The 23,461-nt window shown below is 42.5% G+C and overlaps 1 protein-coding gene across 16 annotated transcripts in view; it reads left to right on the forward strand.

Annotated features, from left to right (window-relative positions):
* Positions 1-20,901, forward strand: part of NRG1 (neuregulin 1) — a 458,532-nt gene extending 437,631 nt beyond the window's left edge. For 9 of the 16 annotated variants that reach the window (XM_061455023.1, XM_061455024.1, XM_061455011.1 and 6 more), the window contains 6 exons: positions 1,241-1,264; positions 5,573-5,675; positions 9,057-9,183; positions 10,607-10,737; positions 11,256-11,459; positions 15,566-20,901. In XM_061455023.1, coding sequence (XP_061311007.1) covers positions 1,241-1,264; positions 5,573-5,675; positions 9,057-9,183; positions 10,607-10,737; positions 11,256-11,459; positions 15,566-16,217 — 1,241 coding nt within the window. In that variant the 3' untranslated portion in view covers positions 16,218-20,901. Of the gene's footprint in view, positions 1-1,240; positions 1,265-5,572; positions 5,676-9,056; positions 9,184-10,606; positions 10,738-11,255; positions 11,464-15,565 lie in introns of those variants that run through there. The other 7 variants (XM_061455014.1, XM_061455017.1, XM_061455018.1 and 4 more) reach the window with 4 other exon arrangements.
* The last annotated feature ends 2,560 nt before the right edge of the window (positions 20,902-23,461 follow it).

Genomic DNA, 23,461 nt, shown 5'->3' on the forward strand with positions numbered 1-23,461 from the left:
GTTTGAATAAGCAATGCATGTTTCTTCAGCATGTTTTCTTGTTAGGGCTTTCAGCCAGAATATATTCCAATTTTAAGTACCAACTTCCCATTGAATTACTTGAAATAGAAACTGCATGATATGAGTGACTTCCCCTAAAATTAAATTACACCCAGACTAGGAATTTTACCTGTTAGCAAGCATAAATACAGCAATATAGATGCATGGGCATGTCATTCATTTTATTGAAGACTTAACCAAGCTTTCTATGCAACTAATGTGTATCGTTAGCAGTGTTCATGTAGGTATGTAATACTGACTCTTTAGGAAGAGACCTGGATAGATTCCAGTTTATTTAACCCTTAAAATGTTACTGATTGGCAAAAAAGAATTGGCATTCCCTCTGTGTACAAACTCCTGAATTTGGTCAGAAAATTATTATTGGATTTAAAATTCACAGCACACAAGTACAAAGAAAGTGAAAGCCACCACAGTTATGATGCTGGCCCTGTCAGAAGGGTCTCCTAGGGTACCTGCCAGGTGGAAACCTGTGTTCCTTCTCACCCCCAGCTGCTAGGGATGCTGATTTAGGCATGGGATTCATGTACACAGCATCAGCCCCTTAACCCCAGGGTGCATCCAGCTGACCAGAGGGTGGTTCTGCCCAGGCAGCACAGCCCAAAGGCAAGGGCAAAGGACTTGTCTCCTTTTCCAGAAATGAGAGCCCTGCTACACTCAGTTTGCAGAGCTCCCACTTCTGAGCAAACAGTCCCAGACAAATCCAGGTTGCAACCTATAGGTACAGGGAACCGCATACAGGGGACAGGAATACAGGGGAAAGGAGCCCAATGCAAGAGCCATTTGCAGGGGGATGCTACCCCTCATAGAGCAACCCTGTGCTCCAGTGGTCCCATCTGAAAAAAAAAAACAGCCATTTCACATGGCGTCCTCAGGCCATAGCCCCCTTACCTCAGTAAGATATTTAAGGGTTAATGACTCTTGCTGCTTCCCTGCACTATGAATGTTCAGATCCCCCGTGCGTATTCTGGTGTGTGACCCTCCCAGAAGGTCTGGTCATGTAGCTTGCAGAGGCACATTTCAGCACTACTCACATACCCAAATGCCCCTTTGTCCTGTTTCATGTGCAGACACAGAATAGCTGTAATTCTTATATGTGATTTATTTTTGAGTACAGTATATTGCTCTTTTCTGAAACTTTTTCCTTTTTCTTTCTTTTTTTGTCAACTTTCTGCATTGGCAGAGCACCTTGGGATTGAATTTATGGGTATGGACCAATCATTCCTTTTAGCCTGCAGATTTTAGAGCCTGAGAGATGAATCCCTTTTCATTTTTTTTCTCCACCTCACCGTTTCAATTTCTAACCAATTTCTTTATGCTTTAGAAGGGATCATACAGCTATAACAACCCTTGTCAAAATGCTAGCAGAGATCAGCAGTTATAGTGATATTCCAAACCTAGGAATTACCAAAGTAACTATAACATAGTGCACATTCATTTTTCTGCCCTGTAATTTTGGCTAGTTTTGACATTTGCTTTTGCTAAGTTCTTCTAGGGTTACTGGATTTTGGAAACACTGTAAACATGAAGTAAAATGACTAACTACTCTGTAAAAATGAATAAGCTGTTATAGCTACTTAAAAATCTGCAAATTTACAGTTTTGAGCTCTGGTTTCCAAGTAAAATTCTATGTCTAAACCCACAGCTAGGTATGTAAATTAGATGCATTTACATACTTGTTAATGATATGCACATATACATTCATTTCTAGGTCTGAAAGTAGAAGTGAACTGAAAGTTATTTAGGAACTTAAGTGAAGGTTTACAGCTAGACTCCAGATTCTCAAGTCAACAAATATAATCAATATTTCTAATACCAAACTCATATTGCGCCCAAACAAGAACACTGGCAGCAGGTACTATTTTTACACTTCATCTTAATTATAATAGAAATAGGTCTTATAAATCCTCCTCATGAGTAGACAGTACTTATCTGACTAACATTCAGTAATCAGGTGTACACATAATGCATCTTTTGAGTCAGTTTTAGTTTGGAATCTCCTAAAATTGTTGACAAATGAAATGAACCAGCCGGTGATGCTTTTCAGACAGTTTTGGTTCACGTTCTTGTTAAAAATGTCCACACAGTATGTCATTAGCTTATACTGTGAACTGTGGAAAACCCATTAACAATCCAGATTTAAGAAATCTCTCACAACGCAGATTATTATTATTATTAATATTACCATCATTATTATTGTTGTTATTGTTGTAATCACAAGTTCATTATTTCTCACTCATAAGTGCTAAACTGTTGTAGAAGGTATATGGATACATTAATATTTGAGGAATTAAATTGAAATTGTTTAAAAAAATGACTTGCCAATTCTGCTTTGTCCATGAAATTACATCAGTGGAGCCACCTCTCGGAATGAAATTCTTTTAAAAATCCCTAGAGACCTATAAGAAGAAAAACTTTAAACCAGAGCAAATTTAAGAACATGTATATCATCAATTATATATGAATTAAGGGGATGTGAAATGAATTCCATAATGTGCATTTTCAAAAGGCTGCACATAGAGCGATTTAACATCTTGACTTAAATATCATGTCAGTTTGCTTCTCTAGCATTCTGCAGGGGGAAAAAATGCATTCAAGTGATTTTTAACACTTAGGCTAAAACCTTTTCTGAATTCTCACTGCACATACATTTCTCTATGGACTTTTCCCCAAAGCTGCTATTACTTGTTTTCAATGTGGTTTAATGAGCACTGCAAACACAGCACATGTTGTTTGGCTGGGCATCATTAACTGGATCTGTAAACGTTAACACCGGTCAGGCAGTTCTGGGGCGAGACCTGTATAACCTCAAGTGACTTCAGCCCCTGCTTCACAAAACTCTCCTGGCCCTAAATAGGGTGGCTGAGTCTCATCCTAGAGAGATACATCACCCTTGGATACTGCTGTCCCAGGAAGGGAGGAGCATGGCCAGGTTTACATGGGAGCTTGCTGGTTTGCTGGGGAAGACATGCCCAAACCTGGGTGCCTTCCCAGGCAGCCACTCCCCACACAGCTTGAGGAAGGCTATGGTGGTGACTCCATTCATGTACAACATGTCAAGATGATGTCAAAAGATCCTATGGGGATCCTTTCAAAGGTTGCTAGGAGTTAAGGCAACGAAAGCAGACCCAGGGATTTACCCTTCCATGCCCCTGAAGACCTACAGTCCCTGCTCTCTTCCTGCACCTCCCCGCCCTGCAGGGGGTGAGAGCCCAAAAGCACCCAACACACAAGCATAAGCCTGAGCCCCCCGGCAGCCTTAGCAAAGCCAGCACCAGCCAGCCGCCCGGCTCATTTGCAACAGCCTCCGCTTGGAGTAAACCTCACGGAATCAGTGCAGTCAACCAAGATTTCCACTGTTAGTTAATATCCCTCCTCCTCTTCCTTCCCCTCCAAGAAAAACGGGTTGATATTTCCTTATTAATTTTGCTTTCACAAGCTAACATCTGACAGCATGACAAAAATAAAATAAAATATATAATAATTCAAAGCATTTCAAATTTGCCCCTATATTGCTTAGCACAATTCTCCTGTTTCCTTTGACATCCTCATAATACACCATCTCCATGGCTAACTAATAAGCGCTTTCAGAAGGGGCAAAATGGGAAGGAGATCAATTGCCACTAACTAGCCTAGTTGAGGAGTTATGCTGTATGAGAAATCCCTTCACACTCTGCTTCAGCTTTTTTTCTTTTGTCCCCAAGCATTTCTTCACTCTGTTTTTTTCCAGTATCAAGCATGCTGTGCCAGGCCTACAGTCGACTTCTCAACCCTTTAACCTTGTTGTTCCCTATATTTCATCTTCCTCTTTTTGTCCTGGTTTGGTTGGCATTTCAGCCCTTTCTTCCCTTTCTTTGTTGACTCTCTGCTCTTGGAGTTACATTTTTGTTTTCTTTAATACATTTTTGCAGCATACTAGTTTTACCAAACTCAATTCTTCCCTTCTCCTCAATTTTTTCTGACAGTGCTCATAATCTGTTTGTTGGTATTTTGGTTTACAGTGGGTTTGGCTTGTAGGACAAACTCGTTCCATGATAAGGTTCATTGTATCAGAGAAATTAAGATTTTTTTTGCTTTGTGATCTGTTGCATGGAATATTTGCCATTTGGCCACAGCAATTTTAAAATTAAACTACGTAAGCCTCCAAAACACATTGGAGAAATGACTGCTCCCTCTTCAGCAGGGAGCATTTTCTCCTGCACTGGTGTGACATCTGTGACAGAACATCATTTAAGCGCCTGAGCTTGGTCAGAGACTCATGGCACATGTGAGGGAGTGTTGTGCACCTCTGTACTTCCTAGCGAATTGCCCCACAGACCTTTTATGCTCATGTAAGTCCCTTCCACTGGGAATAATCCTGGCATTTATCCCAAAGGTAGTGCAGAGCTGTGCAGCTTTTATTCATTCATTTATTTTTAATCACCTGCTGGTATACCGAGTTGGTCAATATTGAAGCCTGACCTAAGGTCACCCTCTAGTCTGGATTCTCCAGGGCAAGCTTTCTAGACTGTCTGCTTAATCAAAAATAAGCCTTGATAAAATCTAGACACCTATTTTTGTCCTAAAAGCATCTGTAAAACATCAACACAGAATGTGCCTCTGTCTCAGCGCTCCTTACGTAACGTTTCCCTAGCACAGCACGCAGCGGTGCTCTCTGCCAAGCATAAGCAAGGCTGGAATGCTGGGTAGCTCCAACCCAAACATTACCAGTGCTACTAACATTTTTATAATAGTGAAATATCTCTGATGAATGAGATTGGTAACAAGTTGTCATCACTGAGCAAGCTGCCACTCTAGATAGAGCAGCTCCTTTGTTGAACACAAAGAGATGCAAGTAGAAACCCAGCATTTCTCTGATACAAGGCACTGCTGGTTGTTGATACTGCTGTGTTTTTTGAGAATCACTGCTGAAAGTGTCTGAATTTTATGTCCAGACCTCAGAATCTGTCTTAATTTCCATTGCTGATACAATTACAAGCCAAGCTCATGTCTCAAATGTAGAAGAATATTTTGAAATCTCCTGTAAAGACAACTAGGATATAAATTGACATGGGGGCAGAGGGACATTGGATATGAAAACAATCCAAAAAAGATAATAAGAAAACAGATTTCTCTTAAAGCCCATAAAATAGGCCTTCATTCCAGCTGTCTTTGCAGAGTTAAACTTCTGAAGCATTTGCAAATTCTTGTCATTACCTTAGTGCATTGCATTTTTATTTCCAGCAAATGCTGAGTGTTTGTTAGTTGTGAAATTGTTTCACAGATATTATTCTTGTTGACATGAAAAGAAAAAGATTACTTTTGACTGTAATTGTATGGATGATCACTCATCCCCATATTGTGTTAAGAGCTTATGGTGTGCTCCTGTTCTCCTTGCCATTAATAATGGGTTTGCCTGAAGTGTGGTGGCTGTGTGATTCTGTGAAGTGGTTTGTAGCATGCCAGCTGTTGACTGTGTGCTCCTTGCCTAGCCATCTTCCATGCTGTGACCTTCTCTGTTTTTGTCCCTTTCTAGAAGCTGAGGAACTGTACCAGAAACGGGTGCTGACCATAACTGGCATTTGCATTGCTCTTCTGGTAGTTGGCATCATGTGTGTGGTGGCCTACTGCAAAACCAAGTAAACTTTTCTCTTCTTTTTTATACCTGTGATTGTTGATCAGGGCCTTCCCAGCTGACTGTAGCTTTGGCTCTTCTGAGCATAAAGTTGTATCTGGGTTTCTTCAGAGCTGATCTAGAGACAAACTTGTGGCCAGGCTACTCTGGTCCAAGACAGTCTACATGTCCAACATCAGTGCAAATATAAGACAGGTATCTGAAAGGTTTCTCACCCTTCAAATGTGACTCAAGCAATTTCACTGACTTACACTTCTTTGTCTGTCACCCATTCCAGCTGGTTTACCCAAATGGAAAGGAGCATACCCTAACAACACTGGAATCATGTTGGTCTCCAGCAGTAAATTTTATGTATCAGCCTAGTTTGTTTGTACTTGAGGAAGATTAACGGTGCTAAAAGTTATTAAACACCAAAGGCCAAAGAAGTGAACTCAAAAGTGCTTCTGATGCAAAAGCAGGCACTTTAATGCATTCTGTGAGTCTCTGTAAATTACTGAGGGTGACTCTCAAACATGCATGAGGCACTCTGGACCATAAATTATACTGAACATCAGCAGGATTTGTGCTGCCAAAACTTCTGGCTGCTCATATAAATCTTCCCACCAAAACACAAAAAACCCTTATCATAAATCTTCCACATTTGTACAAACCTGATTTACTGTTGCAGGGTCTGATTGGCAGTTGGGTTTTTGATTTTCTTTGTAAGCCGTACCAATAATGGATGTGCTAAAGGCGGGGGAGGAATGTAGCCCTGTTGGGTGAGCTCAGCCACACACAGTCGCTGTCTCACCCACAACCTTGTGCCAAGGGTTAGCAGGGAACAACTGAAACAGTATTAATAGAACAATAGAATCAGATCAATTACTGCTTTTAGAAGTGACAACTGACAAGTCAGAGCAGCTAAAGAATATCTTTCCCTGGTCCAAAGATCACCAAAATCAGCTAAAATATCCTCAAAATCAGCTAAAACATCCCCATGAATTTCGACAAACTTTTAGTCAGATTTCTGAAGTATGGTTTTCTACATAAAGAGCTATAAATAAAGAGCTGTATATTTTCTATATAAAAAGCCAAATCTATCAGGGGTCTGGACACTTTGTCATGGTTTGTCCCAGACATCCGTGATCACTGCCAGCCAAAAGTGAAAAGTTTTCAAATACAGTTGATGAGAATGAAAGTGAACTGCCAGTTCATGGCCTTTCAAATGCAGCAGTGATGCCAGACTGCTCTCTGTGACATGTTCCCTACGTTCTCTTTCCGCCAAATAGGGAAAAATGCACAGAACAGGGAAATCCTGGAGTGGTGTTAGGACAACACACTAAATAAAGTGTAATTGCTTAGATACTGTTAGTCTTCTTGCAAGAGATACTGCTGGTCAAATGCTAAGGTAATATCTTCTGACACCAAGTCTCAATTCAGAAGTGCTTTATTTGCAAGTCATGTGCTTTAAGGGGAAGGCTTCTCAAAATAAGCAAAGTGCACATTAGTTTTCTCATTATTCTTTCTTCTCAGCTTCCTGAAGTTTCTTTTTTTAGCTAATGTCCTTTCACTAGAGGACAACCAGCACACATGGAAGCAAGCAAAATGCAAATACATTGATCAGTGAAGGTGGGAAGTAATGTGGTTTCCTAGGGATAGCTTCCTGGGCAATACATGCCAAGATCTCAGACCCATAGATGATGAGTTCGAATTCCCTCTAGAACTCACTTTCTCTACCACATCAGGGAACTCTGGTTGTCTTCAACTCCCAGTGTCTCCAAGGGCTCAAGAAGGGGTGATGTGAAATCAAGTTAAAACCTTGTCTGTGTTGCTTCTCAGAGCAGGCAGGTCTTTGGGTATCTGCTCAGATACCTCCTGGCACTGCACTCTGCATCTGCCTTAACCACCTGTGTGTCGTAAGATGATACCTGGTTATCCTCCTAACATAAAGCCTAGATGGACCAGGGACAGTGTCCTGCTGAGTCCAAGGCAGCCATGTCTGCTTAAACCATTCATGTGAAGTGACATAAATTAAACATCTTCCACTAACCAGGCACACACATACCGAGAAAATAAGTAAAATACACTGTGTCAAGTCATGTTTTCTTTGTCTTTCAGCTACCCCGGCTATAAACTTCAACATATTTATTGTTTTCCCTCCTCCTTCCTCTTTGGAAAGCTTGGAATTGTCCCCTTGAGTTCAAAATGGGATTGAAAATGGTTGTATCTTACATTGTAAAACCCTGCCAAAAATATCTGCACCTCGTATGGCTTAGGGAATTGTGTGTATTTTAGCTCTTCCCACAGCCAAGGTCATATGCATCCTCCCTTCATTTGCCTGGATTCTGTGGCAGGATAGTGGAAGTTCTCCAGTATAACCAGACAAAGTTGGGGAATATTGATAAATTAAGTCTGAAATTGAGTACCTCTTTCTGCAGTTATTTATTTTGGTCTTATATTTAGTGTGTTCTGCATGTCCTTCACAGCTCCAGGTTTTACTGTGCTGCAAGTTTTGTTACTGACAGCTTGTAATGATGTCCTGAAAAGTTCTCTTGAGGAGAGCTGGAACGATTAGCAACTTGGGAAGGAGCAGCTGAGGACGGGGCACAGTAGAAGCATCCGAGTCAGCCAAGGACTATGCCATTAGTACATGTTATTGTTGAATAGTTTTATTGTATGCATTAGCAGCCCTGACATCCACCTGGTAATCATTAGGTTCCAGAGTAAATCTGATGTTGCTATAACAGAACCTTCCAGAGATGCCAGAATGGCTGCAGGCTCAGGCACACCTCACACACTCACTCACTTTGGATTTTTTTTGGGCTTCCTCTGCACCCTTCACTTCTTTAACAGGTTTATGTATTTGGAGTGCAGTGATGAGGCAGGGGACAAATCCCACAAAACAACATGTAGCTCCCACACCGCAAACATGGTGGCACACACCACATTTTCCAGTGTCTGGAAGCAAGCCCTGAGGCAAGGCCACCTACGGTGAATGGAGAAACATAATCCACCGGGCTGTCAGAAACCTGGCCATGGCTGCAGTGAGGGTGCCATGGTGGATGGGTTGAAATCTCTCCCCCCTCCCATCTGAGTGCAGAAAAGAGCTCTTCCTGACATCGAGTGTGGCTTAGAAATGGCTTCCCTCTTCCTCGCACTTTTACCCTTCCCTCTGTGGCCTGCCGACTCCTGGAAGGGTTCCCACACATCCTTCCCCTCTGCAGGTCCCCACAGCTCCAGCTGCAATTAGGCCTGCGGTCTCAAACCTGACTCGGAGACCTTGCAGCAGTGGGGAAAGTGCTGGCAAAAACAGTGATGTTATATTATTATCGTCATCATCTACATGCTGAAAGGTGCAGCTGCTTTCCCTTTGCCTATTAAAATCATTTCCGTGTTTTGTGTACAGGAAGCAGAGGAAAAAGTTGCATGACCGCCTTCGGCAGAGCCTGCGCTCCGAAAGGAACAATGTGACGAGCATGGCCAACGGGCCACACCGCCCCAACCCTCCACCAGATAACGTCCAGCTAGTGAACGTAGGTTTTACTGCCCGCCCTCCAACCTAGGCTGCCAGGGACACAGCAAAGCTCACCCAGCAGCCTTTAAACTTCTACCTGCTGCAGGCTGGTGGCTGAATTCTCTTGGCTTTCTCCATTCAGAAGCAATTGGGGATTTTGCAAAAAATGCTCAGTAAAATGAGACACATTTCTGCAGGTGGCCAGTTTCCTGGGGCATGCTGCAGTGCTGCAGCTGTGCCTGTAGATCTAGGACACCAAAAGCAAGTAAAACACCTCAGAAAAAAATACTAACCTCGCTGCAGCAGGGCTAAGTGCTGCAGAGATCGATTTCTTCAAACACACGTGTCTTGCTCTTCCTTGGCCTGATGGTTGGTGAGTAGGAAGAGCCCCCTCGCATCAGGAACGTGACATTATGCTTTCAGGGGTAAAAGTCTGAATGAAGATTTCACCTGGGCAGTAGCAGAGGCTGGGGAGATGGGGCTGGGGCAGTTACTCCACCAGCATTCCTCTCCCGTTTATCAGAACATAGCAGAGAGCTTTTCTTCAACTAAACTGTTAGCCAAGCCCCTTGGCCTTAGAGGCCAGGGCTCATGCCACCTGTAGCTGCTGCCTCCTCTCCCTCTTTTCCCAGGGAAGGCTGGTGCCTAGAGGGAATGAAGGCTTCCTGCTACTCTACTCTTGTGCTTCACTTCATCACTGTACACATTCATGATATTGCAGGGATGAGCCCTGGCTCTGCTGAGTCAGTGGCAGCACTCCGACTGACTTTGGTCAAGACCAGGATACCTTTTCAGAAGAGCTGGGCTTCCAATATTTCCCTTCAAAAGACCTAAATCTATAGTCAGATTATTAACAGAGGGAAAATGAGGATTCCCCACTGATGAAAATGGAGTCCTACCAGCAACAGTGCTGGCTGGGCACTGCACACCTCCAGCTCCATTTCAGGAGGCTTTGGCCCTTTCTGCAGGTCATCCCCTGATGAGAATGGGTCTGTCATGGTGCTGCATCCATGGACATTGGAAATTGTATTTTCCTGCAAAGATTCTTATCCTGCAATGAACAACTGCTAATGCTGACTACTGCTGTCTTCTCCATCAGGGAAGAGTATGTTTGTTGTGTCTGATTGTAAAGGTCTTTATCCACAAGGACTTCTAATTCCTTTGCTAAACACATATGTTGTTTATAGCCAGGCTGGGATGCAGACCTTTCCTGATTTCATTTATTTCCTCCTACTCTGGGTTTAGATGAAGCGTGTATGCAGAGGTGTGCATGAATGTGCTCAAATGTGTCAGTGTGGTTTCTGCCTGTATTTAAGTGACAAAGTTTCTGCTTTGGCACGGGTGAAAAACTGTGACTTCTGGGGGAGGGATTGGAAATTATGTCTGCAAATGTGCTGTGAATTACAGTTTGCAAACCTGAGGTTTGTTTGGGTTTTTTTCAGCAGTACGTTTCAAAAAATGTAATCTCCAGTGAGCAAGTCATTGAGCGAGAAACAGAGACCTCATTTTCTACGAGCCACTACACCTCAACAGCACATCACTCCGTGACAGTCACCCAGACATCCAGCCACAGGTACTGAGGGGGGAAGGCAAACAGCACTTGTAATATCTGACCTGTTCCTATTGCAAAACAGAAAAGATGCTGGGGGGAAAAAATAACAAACCAAAACAAAACAAAACAGAACAAAACAAAACAACCACACAGAAAAATCTGTGCTCCCTTTACAGTGTTTTCATTCTGAGACTAACAATATTTGATGTCATGTCACCTAACTAATTACCTCTCCATGAATTTACAGAGTTTTATTGACTGAATGGCATTCCAATACTGATACAGTGAATTTTAGCGTATGCATTTTGCCAAATCTTTTACCTCTTCTTTTACCTACATGTGCAAAATCGTGTTTATGCATATGGATTTGTACAATTCATAAAGCTCTGCAGTCCTGGTTACCAACCTAAAGGTTATGCTGCACATCCCAACAGAGCCCTTTCCTTGCCCTGCTTAAACTTTAGTTTATCTGAATTTGCCACCAAAACACCTCTCACGCTCCCTTCCCTTCTTCTCCTTTCCTGGTTGCTGCTCTCCAGCTGGAGCAATGGCCACACCGAAAGCATCCTCTCTGAAAGCCACTCTGTGCTCGTCAGCTCATCCATGGAGAACAGTAGGCATGCCAGCCCACTGGGACCCCGGGGCCGCCTCAGTGGCATTGGCGGGCCACGGGAAGGAAACAGCTTCCTCCGGCATGCGAGAGAGACCCCTGACTCCTACCGAGACTCTCCTCACAGTGAAAGGTAGGAGACACCGCTTCATTGCTTTCCACTGGCAAGGTCGATGTTCCCAGATGGTTGCAAAGCTTGGGAGCATAGAAGGAAACCCAGCAGTGAAGCTGTTCATGTAGGGCATGTACCTTCTCATTCGTAAAGGTGGAGATCTTGTTAGTCATTTAAAGTCTACCAAAAACATTTCTTCCCTTCTTGCTTTTGCTGGGTTTACTCCTAACAGCCAGCAGTTCACATTTGGAAAAGCTCCACTGAAGTCATTTGGCAGAAATTTCCATTACAAAGTAGAAACGGATCTTTGCTTAATAAACAGTTTCTCAGAAGAAGCAAGTCAGAAAACTGCGAGATTTTGTGAGACACAAGAAGTGGGGAGAAAGCAATGTATTGATCCATAGGAGAAGAGCATTAAGGACACCTAAGCAGTATGGGAATTCTGCCACTACCTACTTTCTGGGGGATTCCAGCTGCTATATCTGTTATCTCCCTCAAAAATTCCCCTTGACCCTTTAGTAAATAAAAGCACACAAAGCAAAGTGCAAGCCAGGAAAGCCCAGGTTGTTATTAAATCAGGGCAGTTAGAAATTAAACAGGCCAGGAATTTTCCAACAAAGTAATTTTTTGATCTGAAAAGGCTGGTTCATCAGTACCTATGGTCTGCCTTGAAGTGCATCAGTCTCAAGAAAAGTTTTACTGAAAAATTCTTCTCAGCTTTGGGCTAGGATTTTATCTCAAGTGTACAAGATGGCCCCAGAGTAGTAAAAGAAGAAACTGAGAAGAAACAAGACATTCAAAAATGGGTTTTTTTCCCCATCAATCAGACACAGAAGAAAAGGAAAACAAAGGGTTATTGGACCAATTCTCTGTGCACTGTGAAATCACAAAGGATTTGATCTCATGGGACGTCCATGATGTCAAAAATGCATCCAGGCAATCCCCAGGGAGACCAAGTTTTGTAGGAGACAAATTATGTTTCCAGAAGAAATAATGTGCAAGTACAGCAAAAGCCATTTCTGTGGTACTCCCTCTGCTGCTACACAGACAACTGCTTTGCAGCTGCATAAGTCACCATGGCTGAGGGCTCTCTGAGTAAGGCCTGTACGACCACTAAGGACAGTAAGCTAGCTCTCTCCTTATAACAAAGTTACCTGTTATTTATCGTGGAATTTAATTTCAAGATATGTGGCTCACATGGTACAAACAGCCGTGGCCCCAATCCAGTAGAGCACTTCAACAAGATTAACTTTAAATCATGCAAGTAACCCCATTGAAGTCAGCAAGATTACTCACACGGGTAGAGCTCTCAGCATGTGCTTAAGTGCTTTGCCGGATCAGGACCTATAACAGTAAATACCGCATTGTGTCCCACCTGGGAACTGTACAGGATTCGTGGCCACACGCCACTGACAGTGAGTATTACAGCTTAGTATATTTGGGTATCTGTGTGCGAGAAGTGAAGATCATTCACGCTGTCTTTCTGCATTGCCTAGGACAGTCAGAGAGTCATTCTGATATGAGCTGTTTAGACTTCAGGATGGGAAAAGAAGCATATGCCTTTCCATTTTGATAGGAAGAAAGAAGGCATTTCATCAATGATAATGTTACTTGATGATTATGCTACAGGTGAAGAGCAGCAACATTTCTGTGATAATTCACTAGTCATTGATGTCCTAGCCTGAAATGTGCATGAAATGACCATGAATTTGGAGTGCAGAAGATAATTTCCTGGGCATTAAATTATGCCTCATCTATTTCTATCAAGCAGGAAATACATAGCAGGTTATTTCTGAGATGGACTGCATGTACGTGTGTGTATATAAGGGGGAAAACTGGAGTTATTTGCAACTAAAAATCATTCTGAAACATAAAGGAATGTAAGAGCCGACAAGTTACTTCCTGAATCTAATAAATGTTGTGCTGTGAGTTGGTATACCAAAGTTGTGCTCCCTTCTCCCCCCAGTCCTCCAGCAACTTCGCAATTTTGAAATAAAATAGAAGAGACATTACAAGGTGTTCCTTTGCATTACCCTGTCCTATTGTTGGATCCTATGCCCTGACACCTCTTTAGATAAGCAGAGACCCCAAGTACCTACATTTTAGAAAGTCCTTAGCCATTTTACAGAAAAGAAGATCAAAAACCACCATTCTCTGCATGAAAGGCTGAACTATATGATGAAGTTGGCAGCATTCAACTAGGTAATGTTTGTTGGCTAGCCATGGATACGCTCTGATCCCCTTTTGCTGAGCCAGCATGGTTTACCTCGTGTTGGCCATGAAGCTGGATAAATCTATGACCTTTTAACCTTCCTTTCTGGATGGGCTACAGCTGCATGTGTTTCATTTCTGTGCCTCAGCTTGTGGACAACAGCTTGTTACACTGCTCCATTATGGTGTGGGGGAATACACCAGAAATATGTGAATGTAGGGTCCTAGTTTCTGAGCAAGGACCCCCCACACCACAGTATGATTAACTTGACAGTGGTGGAACTATGCAGTTACTGGACACATTTAACTAACTTAGTGCATTAACTGAATGAGTATAGCTAAAATCCTGTGTGACAAGAAGATGTACATCCCACACTGCATCAGCTGGGGAAGCAGGGAGGCCTCAGTTTGTCAGACAGTGCCTAAAAATGTGAAAGGGACGATAAGCTCACTCATGGAAGGAAAATACAGAATGACATCATTCCTCCAATGCACTGACATATTAATTGCTTTCTGCTGTCACTAGCAACCAACTTAATTCCCATGCATAACTCCAGTTTCTCCTGCTCTTCAGTTGATGTAAATCAGTGTGCCTCAACTGAAACCAATTTAGTCTACTACACTGTAGTTCAGGATTCGTGCCTGTTTCTCTTTTATCCAATAACTCAGTTTTCATCAAATGTAATATGTGCAACTAAGTAATAGATTGGATAAGAAAGTTGGATTTAGATTCATTTTTGTAATTTCAGGCTCTGATGAATAAGTCACTGATGACAAACTAAATAACTATCAATCAAAGCCATATAACTTGTCTTAGTGGGCCTGTGTAGGAGATGGAGCTTATAAAGCCTTGAAATTTGGACACAGATGAAATTCAGGCAGGTGAACTTAGGATAAGAATAAAAGCAAAGCTAAACTATACAAAATGTCATGCTGGGCAGTGTGCTTTTGATTGAGAGATTTCAGGCAGATCGTCATCTGGCGTGAATCCACAAGGCCTCATAGCATTTCATGGAGCTCTGCTGATTCAAACCAGATGAGAGTCGTACATTTTTTTGTCCTCGTCCTTTTGGACAAGCTCTGTACTGGCACCTAAGCTTTGTTTTCAGAACCCAGCTTTGAACACTACCCCTCCCACAGAAACAATGAAGGAAGAGGAGCAAATTTTCCAGAGCAGTCATGAACAATAGGCCAGACTGCCCTCTCTGTCTGCAGCTGTTGCCACATGAGGACAGCCCTCCATGTTCCTTTGCAGATAGACCTACCAGCCAGGGCAGCTAGCATTTAAGGAGTGCAGCAGCACAAAGCTGCTGGGACAGTGCTGCAGATCCTACTCCAACTATCCCTAGTAATTAAAATCAGCAGAATCTGGCTATAGATTTTGCCTAGACCTTGCTCCTCTCCTTAGCCTGAGACAGTCTTGTTGCCAGGAGTGGGTGAAGACGCAGGAGGGCTGTCCCTCAGTTCTCTTCCTTTCTCTCCTCTTTTCTGTTTGTGTGCACCCTAGGTTCTGGTCAAATCCTGCCAGAAGTGCTGCAGCCGTTTTCCTTTTGAGAAAATACTTGCAAATGCATTTTGTTTCTGGCAGCCCCCCAGTCTCTGAATCCTACTCCTGGATTCATTCCAGGAAATTTTTCTGGCAAATAATTTATAGCATCTCCATGGCTCTTCTGAGGCAAACAGACCTGGGGTTTTGCTTTGCTCCTCCTGCTCTCAAACATCTTTGCCTACAGTCCCAGAAGTCATCAGTTTTATAGGATTAATAGCAACAGGAAGGTTTCCCTGGTACCCCTGTTTGAGGATGCTGGGGATCTTAAAGGAACCCTGCCTTTTCCTTCCCAGACCATGTGAGCAGCTGTGTTCACATGCCACCACCACTCCCATGCTTGCAACCTTTCCCCATCTCTTTTCTTCAGGTATGTCTCAGCTATGACCACACCAGCTCGCATGTCACCCATCGAATTCCACACTCCAACTTCTCCCAAGTCACGCCCCTCCAAAATGTCACCACCGGCTTCCAGCTTGACCGTCTCCATCCCTTCAGTGGCAGTGAGTCCCTTCATAGAAGAGGAGCGACCACTGCTCCTGGTGACCCCACTGCAGCTACATGAGAAGTATGACCAACACCTTCAGCAGTTCAACTCCTTCCACCACAATGCTGCTCATGAGAGCAACAGCCTGCCACCAAGTCCTCTGCAGATAGTGGAAGACGAGGAATACGAGACCACACAGGAGTATGAGCCAGGACAGGAGCCTCCAAAGAAACTCACCAACAGCCGAAGGATCAAAAGAACAAAGCCAAATGGCCACATTTCCAGCAGGGTGGAAGCAGACTCCGACACAAGCTCTGACAGCAGCAGCTCCGAGACTGAAACCGAAGATGAAAGAATAGGCGAGGATACACCATTCCTGAGCATACCGAACGCCGTGGTGACCAGTCTGGAGCCGACTGCTGCCTACCGGATGGCTGAAAGCAGGACTAACCCGGCGAACCACTTCTCCACACCAGAAGAGTTGCAAACAAGGTTGTCCAGTGTGATAGCTAACCAAGACCCTATTGCTGTATAAAACATAAACCACATAGATTCACATGTAAAACTTTATTTTATATAATGAAGTATTCCACCTTTAAATTAAACAATTTATTTTATTTTAGCAATTCCGCTGATAGAAAACAGGAGAGGGAAAAAAACTTTTATAAATTAAATATACCTATGTACAAATGTGTTATGTGCCATATGTAGCAATTTTTTACAGTATTTCAAAAATGGGGAAGATATCAATGGTGCCTTTATGTTATGTTATGTTAAGAGCAAGTTTTGTACAGTTACAATGATGGCTGTCCAATAGTATTTTGCAAAACCTTCTAGCCCTCAGTTGTCCTGGCTTTTTTGTGCACTGCATTATAATGACTGGATGTATGATTTGCAAGAGTCGCAGAAGTCCCTCTGGTTGCTTGCTGTAGAATCCCCAGATCAAAAAGCCCTGTGATGGCACTACCACCTTACCCACTCCACCAGAAAAACACACGCACACGTGGGAGAAAAAAAGAAAAAAAAAGAAGAAAAAAAAAACAGAAAAAAAAAAGCTGAGAAAAAGAACAAAAAAAATATATTTTCTTCTATAAGAAGTTTTATTTGCTTTCCGTATATGAGATGAGTTTTGTCTGCTCTCTGCCAGCCAAAAGGTTTGCTTCTTTGAGCACTGGAACAATAGTAGATCCAACAGCATGCTACTATTAATTACAGCAGGATAACAGAAAAAAAAAAAAAAACAAGCGCCAACCTGCATTAAATAATGTTACTTATAGAAAGAAAGTAATACTGTGATTTTAAACCAAATATATTATTAATCAGAGGTCAGCTTGTAATCACTAGGAGCTGCCATTTCATTATTTTCCAGATATTAATTGTTCTAGTTATCCCTTAGAAAACAGGCTTAGGTTAGCTGAGGCTTTGAACCCAATACTCTATTAAAAAAAAAAGGAAAAAAAAAGAAAAAAAAAAGAAAAAATATTAGTTTAAGTTAATGGGGCAAATATAATAGCAGTTATCTGTAACCAAGCAAGGAAGAGATTTAGCTGGAAAACAAATGCCACTAATAAAAGTGCAATCAGTTTTCACCTCTTTTTTTAATGTTGATTTCTAATAGGAGATTTATCTTTTTATTTCCCCTTAATTATCTCTCCTTTCTTCTCAGATTGAGCCCTGACAAGCTTCTAGCAATACCTTGTTAGAGTTTCTGCTGGAGTAAGGGTTACTTTTGGACAGAGAAATGACTTTCAGGGAAGAAATGATTTGCTGAATAGTAAAGGGTACAGGCAAGTAGGAAGGACATAGCAGAAGCATGAACTTAATTTCTACTCACCTTTATTGGCTCCATTATTTGGGGTGAGAGAGGCAAGGCTGATGGAAAGCCTATTTATGAAGGCAAACACACTATGTAGGTTACAGCTGTAGTGTGTGTGGCTATTTCATGTAAGTGTTCACATAGCCAGTGATGGTCTTGAAGTCTTTGACTAGTAATGAACAAAGATGCTGTCAGTGCTGGAGTGGTTGCATTCGTTCAGAAGCAAATGGCCTCTTTTGCAGTGAATTCCTATCAGTTTAGTCAGGGTCACTCTGCCTCCTGTCTTCTTTTGACTTTTGTTGTGTGTTCAGTTGGCACAGCATAGACTCAGGACTGATGTGGAAAACAACTGTTTTTCCTAGACTCCGGGGATTCTGAAAATGAGAACATATGTTTTACAGGTATTGCTGGACTCTAAATAAGAGACATGTCAAGAGAAAAAGAATTTCAGCCAAACTACACTCATCCTTTGGGCCACATCCTGGTCCCAGTTAAATGAAGAGAAATAAGTCAAGAAAATTTTGTGAGATGTAAACCTGAGGAATTAAAGTCCCAACTCAGTAAATTGTTCAAGCATATGCTTATGCTAATCCCAGCAAAAGTTATCTTCAGCATGTGTTAGACTCCCGTTGATGTATCCAGTGCATGCATAAAGTTAAGCATGCGCTTAAGAGTTTTGCTTAACAAGGTGACTTACTGATTTGAGACCTAGAAGCAAAGTCTAGTAAATGGAGCTGTTTATCAGGATGATGAAAATCAGTGAGTCGCTCACTGTATGAATAAACCACATTACATTAGTAACGGGTGAGTCTGTCTGACCACCTGATTCAGAAGAAAGAGAACAAAAAACCCTTGGTATAGGAAGAACATAATGACAAAGTTGTACACTAGGATGTTGGTGATAAAAGCAAAAGGCTGGGAAACTAGCACAGCTTTGGGCTACATGGTGGCTGAAATACCACAACCACTTATTTGAGAAGTCTACAGGAGATGGCGAAGTTTATCAAATACATACAGTCTGGATTTAAGTCCCCTTTGTCATTTTTTTCCCTAGCTGGCATGTATTTAAACACACTTTGCCTTTGCAGACAAAAGCTCTCCACAAATTCTAGATACCACACAGTCATTTTCATCCCTTTAGTCATGGATATCTTCAATCCCATGCAGCAGAACATCCACCTCCCCAGCAATTTAGTAGTACAGAGGGCCAGGTGGGCTTTCCGGATGCAGACAAGTTTTCAAAGGATTTGCACTGCTGAGTTTCCAGAGACGCACTTGAAAAATCTGTCCTTTAAGTAAGGTCTCTGGCACTGCAATGATCTTACAGGACAGACAAGACAGGAAAAAGATGGTGGAGGAACAAGAGATTTGCCCCAAAATCACCCATTTTAGTGGCAGAACAGAGACTGTAACACAGGTCTTTTGTAATCTTCTCCAATATAGATAACCCATAAGGCCAGCTCTCATTAAAGTGTCTGTGATAGCCCAGACAGATTAATCAGGATGGAAAGGGAACTTGTCTTGAAATGGAGTAAATTATTTGACTACTAACACCATTATTATGGAGGGCCAGTATAAAATGAAGGAGCAATTGCATGCCTGGGAGGTGTACATGTGAGATTTATTCCTTGTAGGTCTAGAGAAAAATGTTACAACTCTTGTGTGTTGCAGTGCCTCAAAGTCAAAATGGCATGCAGTCCTTGCTCCTTCTCCCCAGTACATATAGTAGTGTGTTATCAGATATCAGATAAGCATGAAATTAGGCTGGGGACTTCACATGGACCTAAGAACAAGAAAATACAATTGGGGATATGGCTGCCTAAGCCCTTAGGTCTTTGGGGAGAGCCCAGCCTTACAGCACAATTCATGCAACAGTGAATTATGGGAGTTGCCCTGGCCTGGCATTTACAGAAGTAGAAGCAGGATGCTGCCCCTCACCTCTGGACTTGCTTTTAGCATACTGTGAGGGTGCTCTGTGTCAGTCAAGTCCACATCCCAGAGTTAGCGAGTCTACATGGCCAGAGGTACAGCTGGCAGGCTGCAGTCAGCTCCTGCTTGACAAGGGGCTGGAAGATGCAGCAGCATGGAACAGAGCCAACAAGTGCCTACAGGAAGGGCCAGCTCCCCTTTTGGGGGTATTTGCTTTATTACCCAGACCTCTGAGCTAGGCAGTCCCAACACCTCTGAGCCATTACCCCTGTGTAACCCTTGCCAACTTCTGTCTGAAAGTCACGGCAAGGAGATATTTTGAAGGAGATATTGAAGAGGGGGGGAAATATTCCAGTGGTGGTAGAGTTGTTCAGATTGTCCTGATTTCTTTCCATTTAACTTGAGCTGTGAGTTTTTCTTGCTTATGTGTTTATATGCAAGAATTATTCCAGAATAAAAGGTTTCTTTCAGGGTGTATAGCAGGAATATGTTGTGCACTACCTGGTACAGCCTGCCTATTCAGCTGGTGCAAATCATCACAGCTCCTCAGAGGTACTCATGTAACCAAGAAAAAACTACTCCCTCCTCTTGGCCCAGCTATTCCCTTCTCACTTGAGCCATCCCCAAGACCCCACAGATTTAAGAGATCAATCACTGCCTTTATCAGGGAAACAGGAAAGCTCCTTCTCTTTCCAGTCCTCCAAAACAACACCACTGCATCTCCCTGCTTCTCATGCACATTGCAAGTTCCTGAGCATCCAGGATAGTAAATTTGTGTCCCCTCAAAGGACACACTTCTCAGTCTGTTGAGTACTTCCTGGCCCTGCAGTGTGGCTACTTGACATCCGCTGGGACTTACTTCTAGTAAGAAACAAAAAAAGCACCTATGAAATGCTGCAGAGAAGGGCAGACAAAGAACATGGTCAATTATCATCATTTGTAATCCTTTACCTTATTGTAAATACATCTTGTACATATTGGATATTTTCATCACTTACTGTCTTTATGAATTGTGTGTTAAATGAGACTCTCTTAGTTTATTGTGTAACACTGTAAATAACATAACGTACTTTATTATTTATGCATAGGCATCTAACACGCGGAGAAAGTTATCCTCATATTATTTTAAGATATATGTCAAAAATATGTTGCATTTTTCTTTTTGCTTTGAAAAAAAAAATTGTAATATATCCTCTTTTTCCCCTCTTTTCCTTTAAAAGAAAAATGAATGCTAATTTATTGTTCAGGAGAGAAAGGGGATGTAACTGAAAGGCAAACTGTTCAAAGAACATGCTATGGAAGCCACAAGCTACTGATAAACTAAAGAATTTATTATCCCAAATACAGCAATAAGTAATTGTTGATTTATTAAGGTTTTGTTATTCATTTTCAGTAAAAGAGGTGCTGGATTAAATTGTTTATGTGTTCTACCGGCCCAGCTGCTCAGCAGGCTGAGTCAGGTCACTAGCCACCATCCTCCTGGATCCCAATGTTGTTGTAAAGATCTTGTTCTGTCTTTGTGGGCCACTGTTCCCTGAGTTTTCTCATCCTTGTGGAGGTCCCTGGCAGGTACAACATTCTTAGTTTCTTAAATTAGAATTATTACCTTTACCCTGACTATTACTACTCAAAGTGGAGGGGAAAGGGGGGACACAGAAATGACACAGTCTTGAGGCTGTGAGAGCCTGTACTACAAAAATGTCACCTCACTGCTCATTTACAATCAATAAAGCAAATCAGATACTAGGAATTATTAGATGACATCACCATGCCACTGTATAAATTCATGATTTGTGCAGATCTCAAATACAATGAGTGGTCCTGGTCTTCTTGTCTCAAACTGAAAAAAGCATAATTGGAGAGGGCTTGGAGAACAACATGGGTCACTAAGTTGGGTCTTGTTTGCCTGGAAGAAAGGACAGCTGAGGGGTGATATCACAAAGGTCTATGGACACATAATTGTCTTGTAGAGGGTAGGAAAGGACTGGCTTCCAACATAAAAAACTGAGTTCTCAGTCAAATCCACTGGTCACCATATTCAGAAACATGTGACTCTTCATGTGAGGTGTAGTGAACTTGAAGACCTACTTGCTGCAAGAGCTTGTGAATTGTAAAAGTTTCCATAGGTTCAAGCAGAGACCACTTCTTAGACAGAATCTAATGAGAATTCTTCAGTCCATGGAAACCACATCAGATGTGGAGGTTGTATAACATGGAAATATCGTGTATACTTGCCCTGCTCTTAACCTTTTCCACCTATTTGCCACTCTTGGAGAGAGGGCATGGCAAATATCTCATCTGGCTGTCCTTACATTATAATATATACAATATACTAATGTGTAAAAGAAGAGGAAAGCCAGGAGTGAGCAAATGAGGGAGGAATGAAGGGAAAGTATCCTTCATGTGTTTCACACCCATTTGTTCCTGGGTCTGGTGGAAACATGATATGTAGGTCAGATTCTTCCCATCTACATACAGATAATGAATGAGATGCCAAACCAAGGAAGGATGGAGAATGGAGCTATGGAGGGATGGAAGGATAAAAAATGCAGGGATGCAGGAATGGAGGGATGGAGAGAGAGAAGGAGGAAGGGAGGAAAAAAGGAAGGAGGGATAAGCGTGGGTTTTCTGTCACCTTCTTCCTTGCCATTTCAACACAGAGAGTGAAGACTTGGTGGGCCAGTCAGACCTCAGGGTTGCTCTGAGAGGTCAGTCTCCTTCTCAGGCAACCCCACTGGCCTTTCTTGGGTGGGAGAGGAAGGTAGAGGATTTTTGTAGCAATTAAGCACCATAAGAACCACTCAGAGTCAACAGGGCTAAGGACCTCCCATCACATCTGACACAGACCAGAGTGCTTTAGGGAACACGTCCTTCAGTGTCGCAAATGGCTGTGCATGCAAGAACATTGTTTGTCACTCCATGCTGTCTTTATCCTATTGTCTCTCTCTGCCCAGCTCCTGCCTCTGCACTTCTCCACAAGGTATGGAAGCAGATGGCCTCAGGGAACACTGCAGGAAAAGCAAGCAAACCCTTCTCATTTCTGCAGCCCACAGCTGGGTATGCTTTTAGCATGCCAACTCCACTGTTATGAGTGCGTGATTTGGATGATGCATTCCCCAAGTTAGTTCTCTCTCTCTCAGCTACAGCTGATGGGAAGAAAACCATATCAAATGTTGCAAGATGTTGCAGCTAGTTATTGATAATTAACCTGTGTAGCCCAAGTAAAGCAATATGGACCCTGCTCAGGTTATGAGCCTGAGAACTCTTCTTTAGTAATAGCAGACTCTTAACAACTGCACTGGGAACCCTCCAGGGCTAAATCTTATTTTACCACTCAGAAAAAAGACACAGAGCCTTGGGGATTTCTGAACCCAAAGCACTCCTTCTACCTGATGCTATGACCTGATGCTGTGGAGTTATGGCAAAGTAGCCCTCATTGGGAAAGCCCTACTGACTGCAAATTTATTGTCCTGACCAAGTGTAGCAGTACAAATGTCACAAATCACTGGTATGTTCCTGATGCCCACATTTCCACCCATCAAGACAAGGACTTAAGAAAAGTTCCACATCTTGCAGCGAGGAAGAGGTGGAACATGATCAGGCCCATGCACATCTAGGAAGGCTGCCATGTTGATGGAGTTGAGGACAGTATGGCTCCTTCCACCAGCAGGTATTTTGAAATCTGCACTTTCTAGATGGTGCACAGATTGTCTGAGCTTGAGAAAAAAATATCAGTATGAATAGAATGAATTCCCCTTGAAAGCTAGAGTTCATTCTCTAAGGCTCTAGGTTCAGGAGGTAACCTAGCACCAACTTTAGTTGGAAGCTGGACTTTCAGCATAAATAGCAGTTGCTCAGGTTTCCATTTTGTTTCTTCTCCTTGTGGACAGCAAGAGATTTCACTGCACTGAATGCTCTGCTCTGGGAACTCAGAAGAGAGGAGCCCTGGCACCAGTGCATAGAAACCACATGAAATAAGGCCAGCTCTTCTGATGACAGCAACAGAGAAGGTGGCAAGAGAGTATTTGCAAGGT

Source organism: Pezoporus flaviventris, unplaced genomic scaffold (assembly GCF_033815535.1).
Source record: "Pezoporus flaviventris isolate CSIRO_AGI_PZ_B2104156 unplaced genomic scaffold, CSIRO_AGI_Pfla_v1 ptg000018l, whole genome shotgun sequence".
NCBI lineage: Eukaryota > Metazoa > Chordata > Aves > Psittaciformes > Psittacidae > Pezoporus > Pezoporus flaviventris.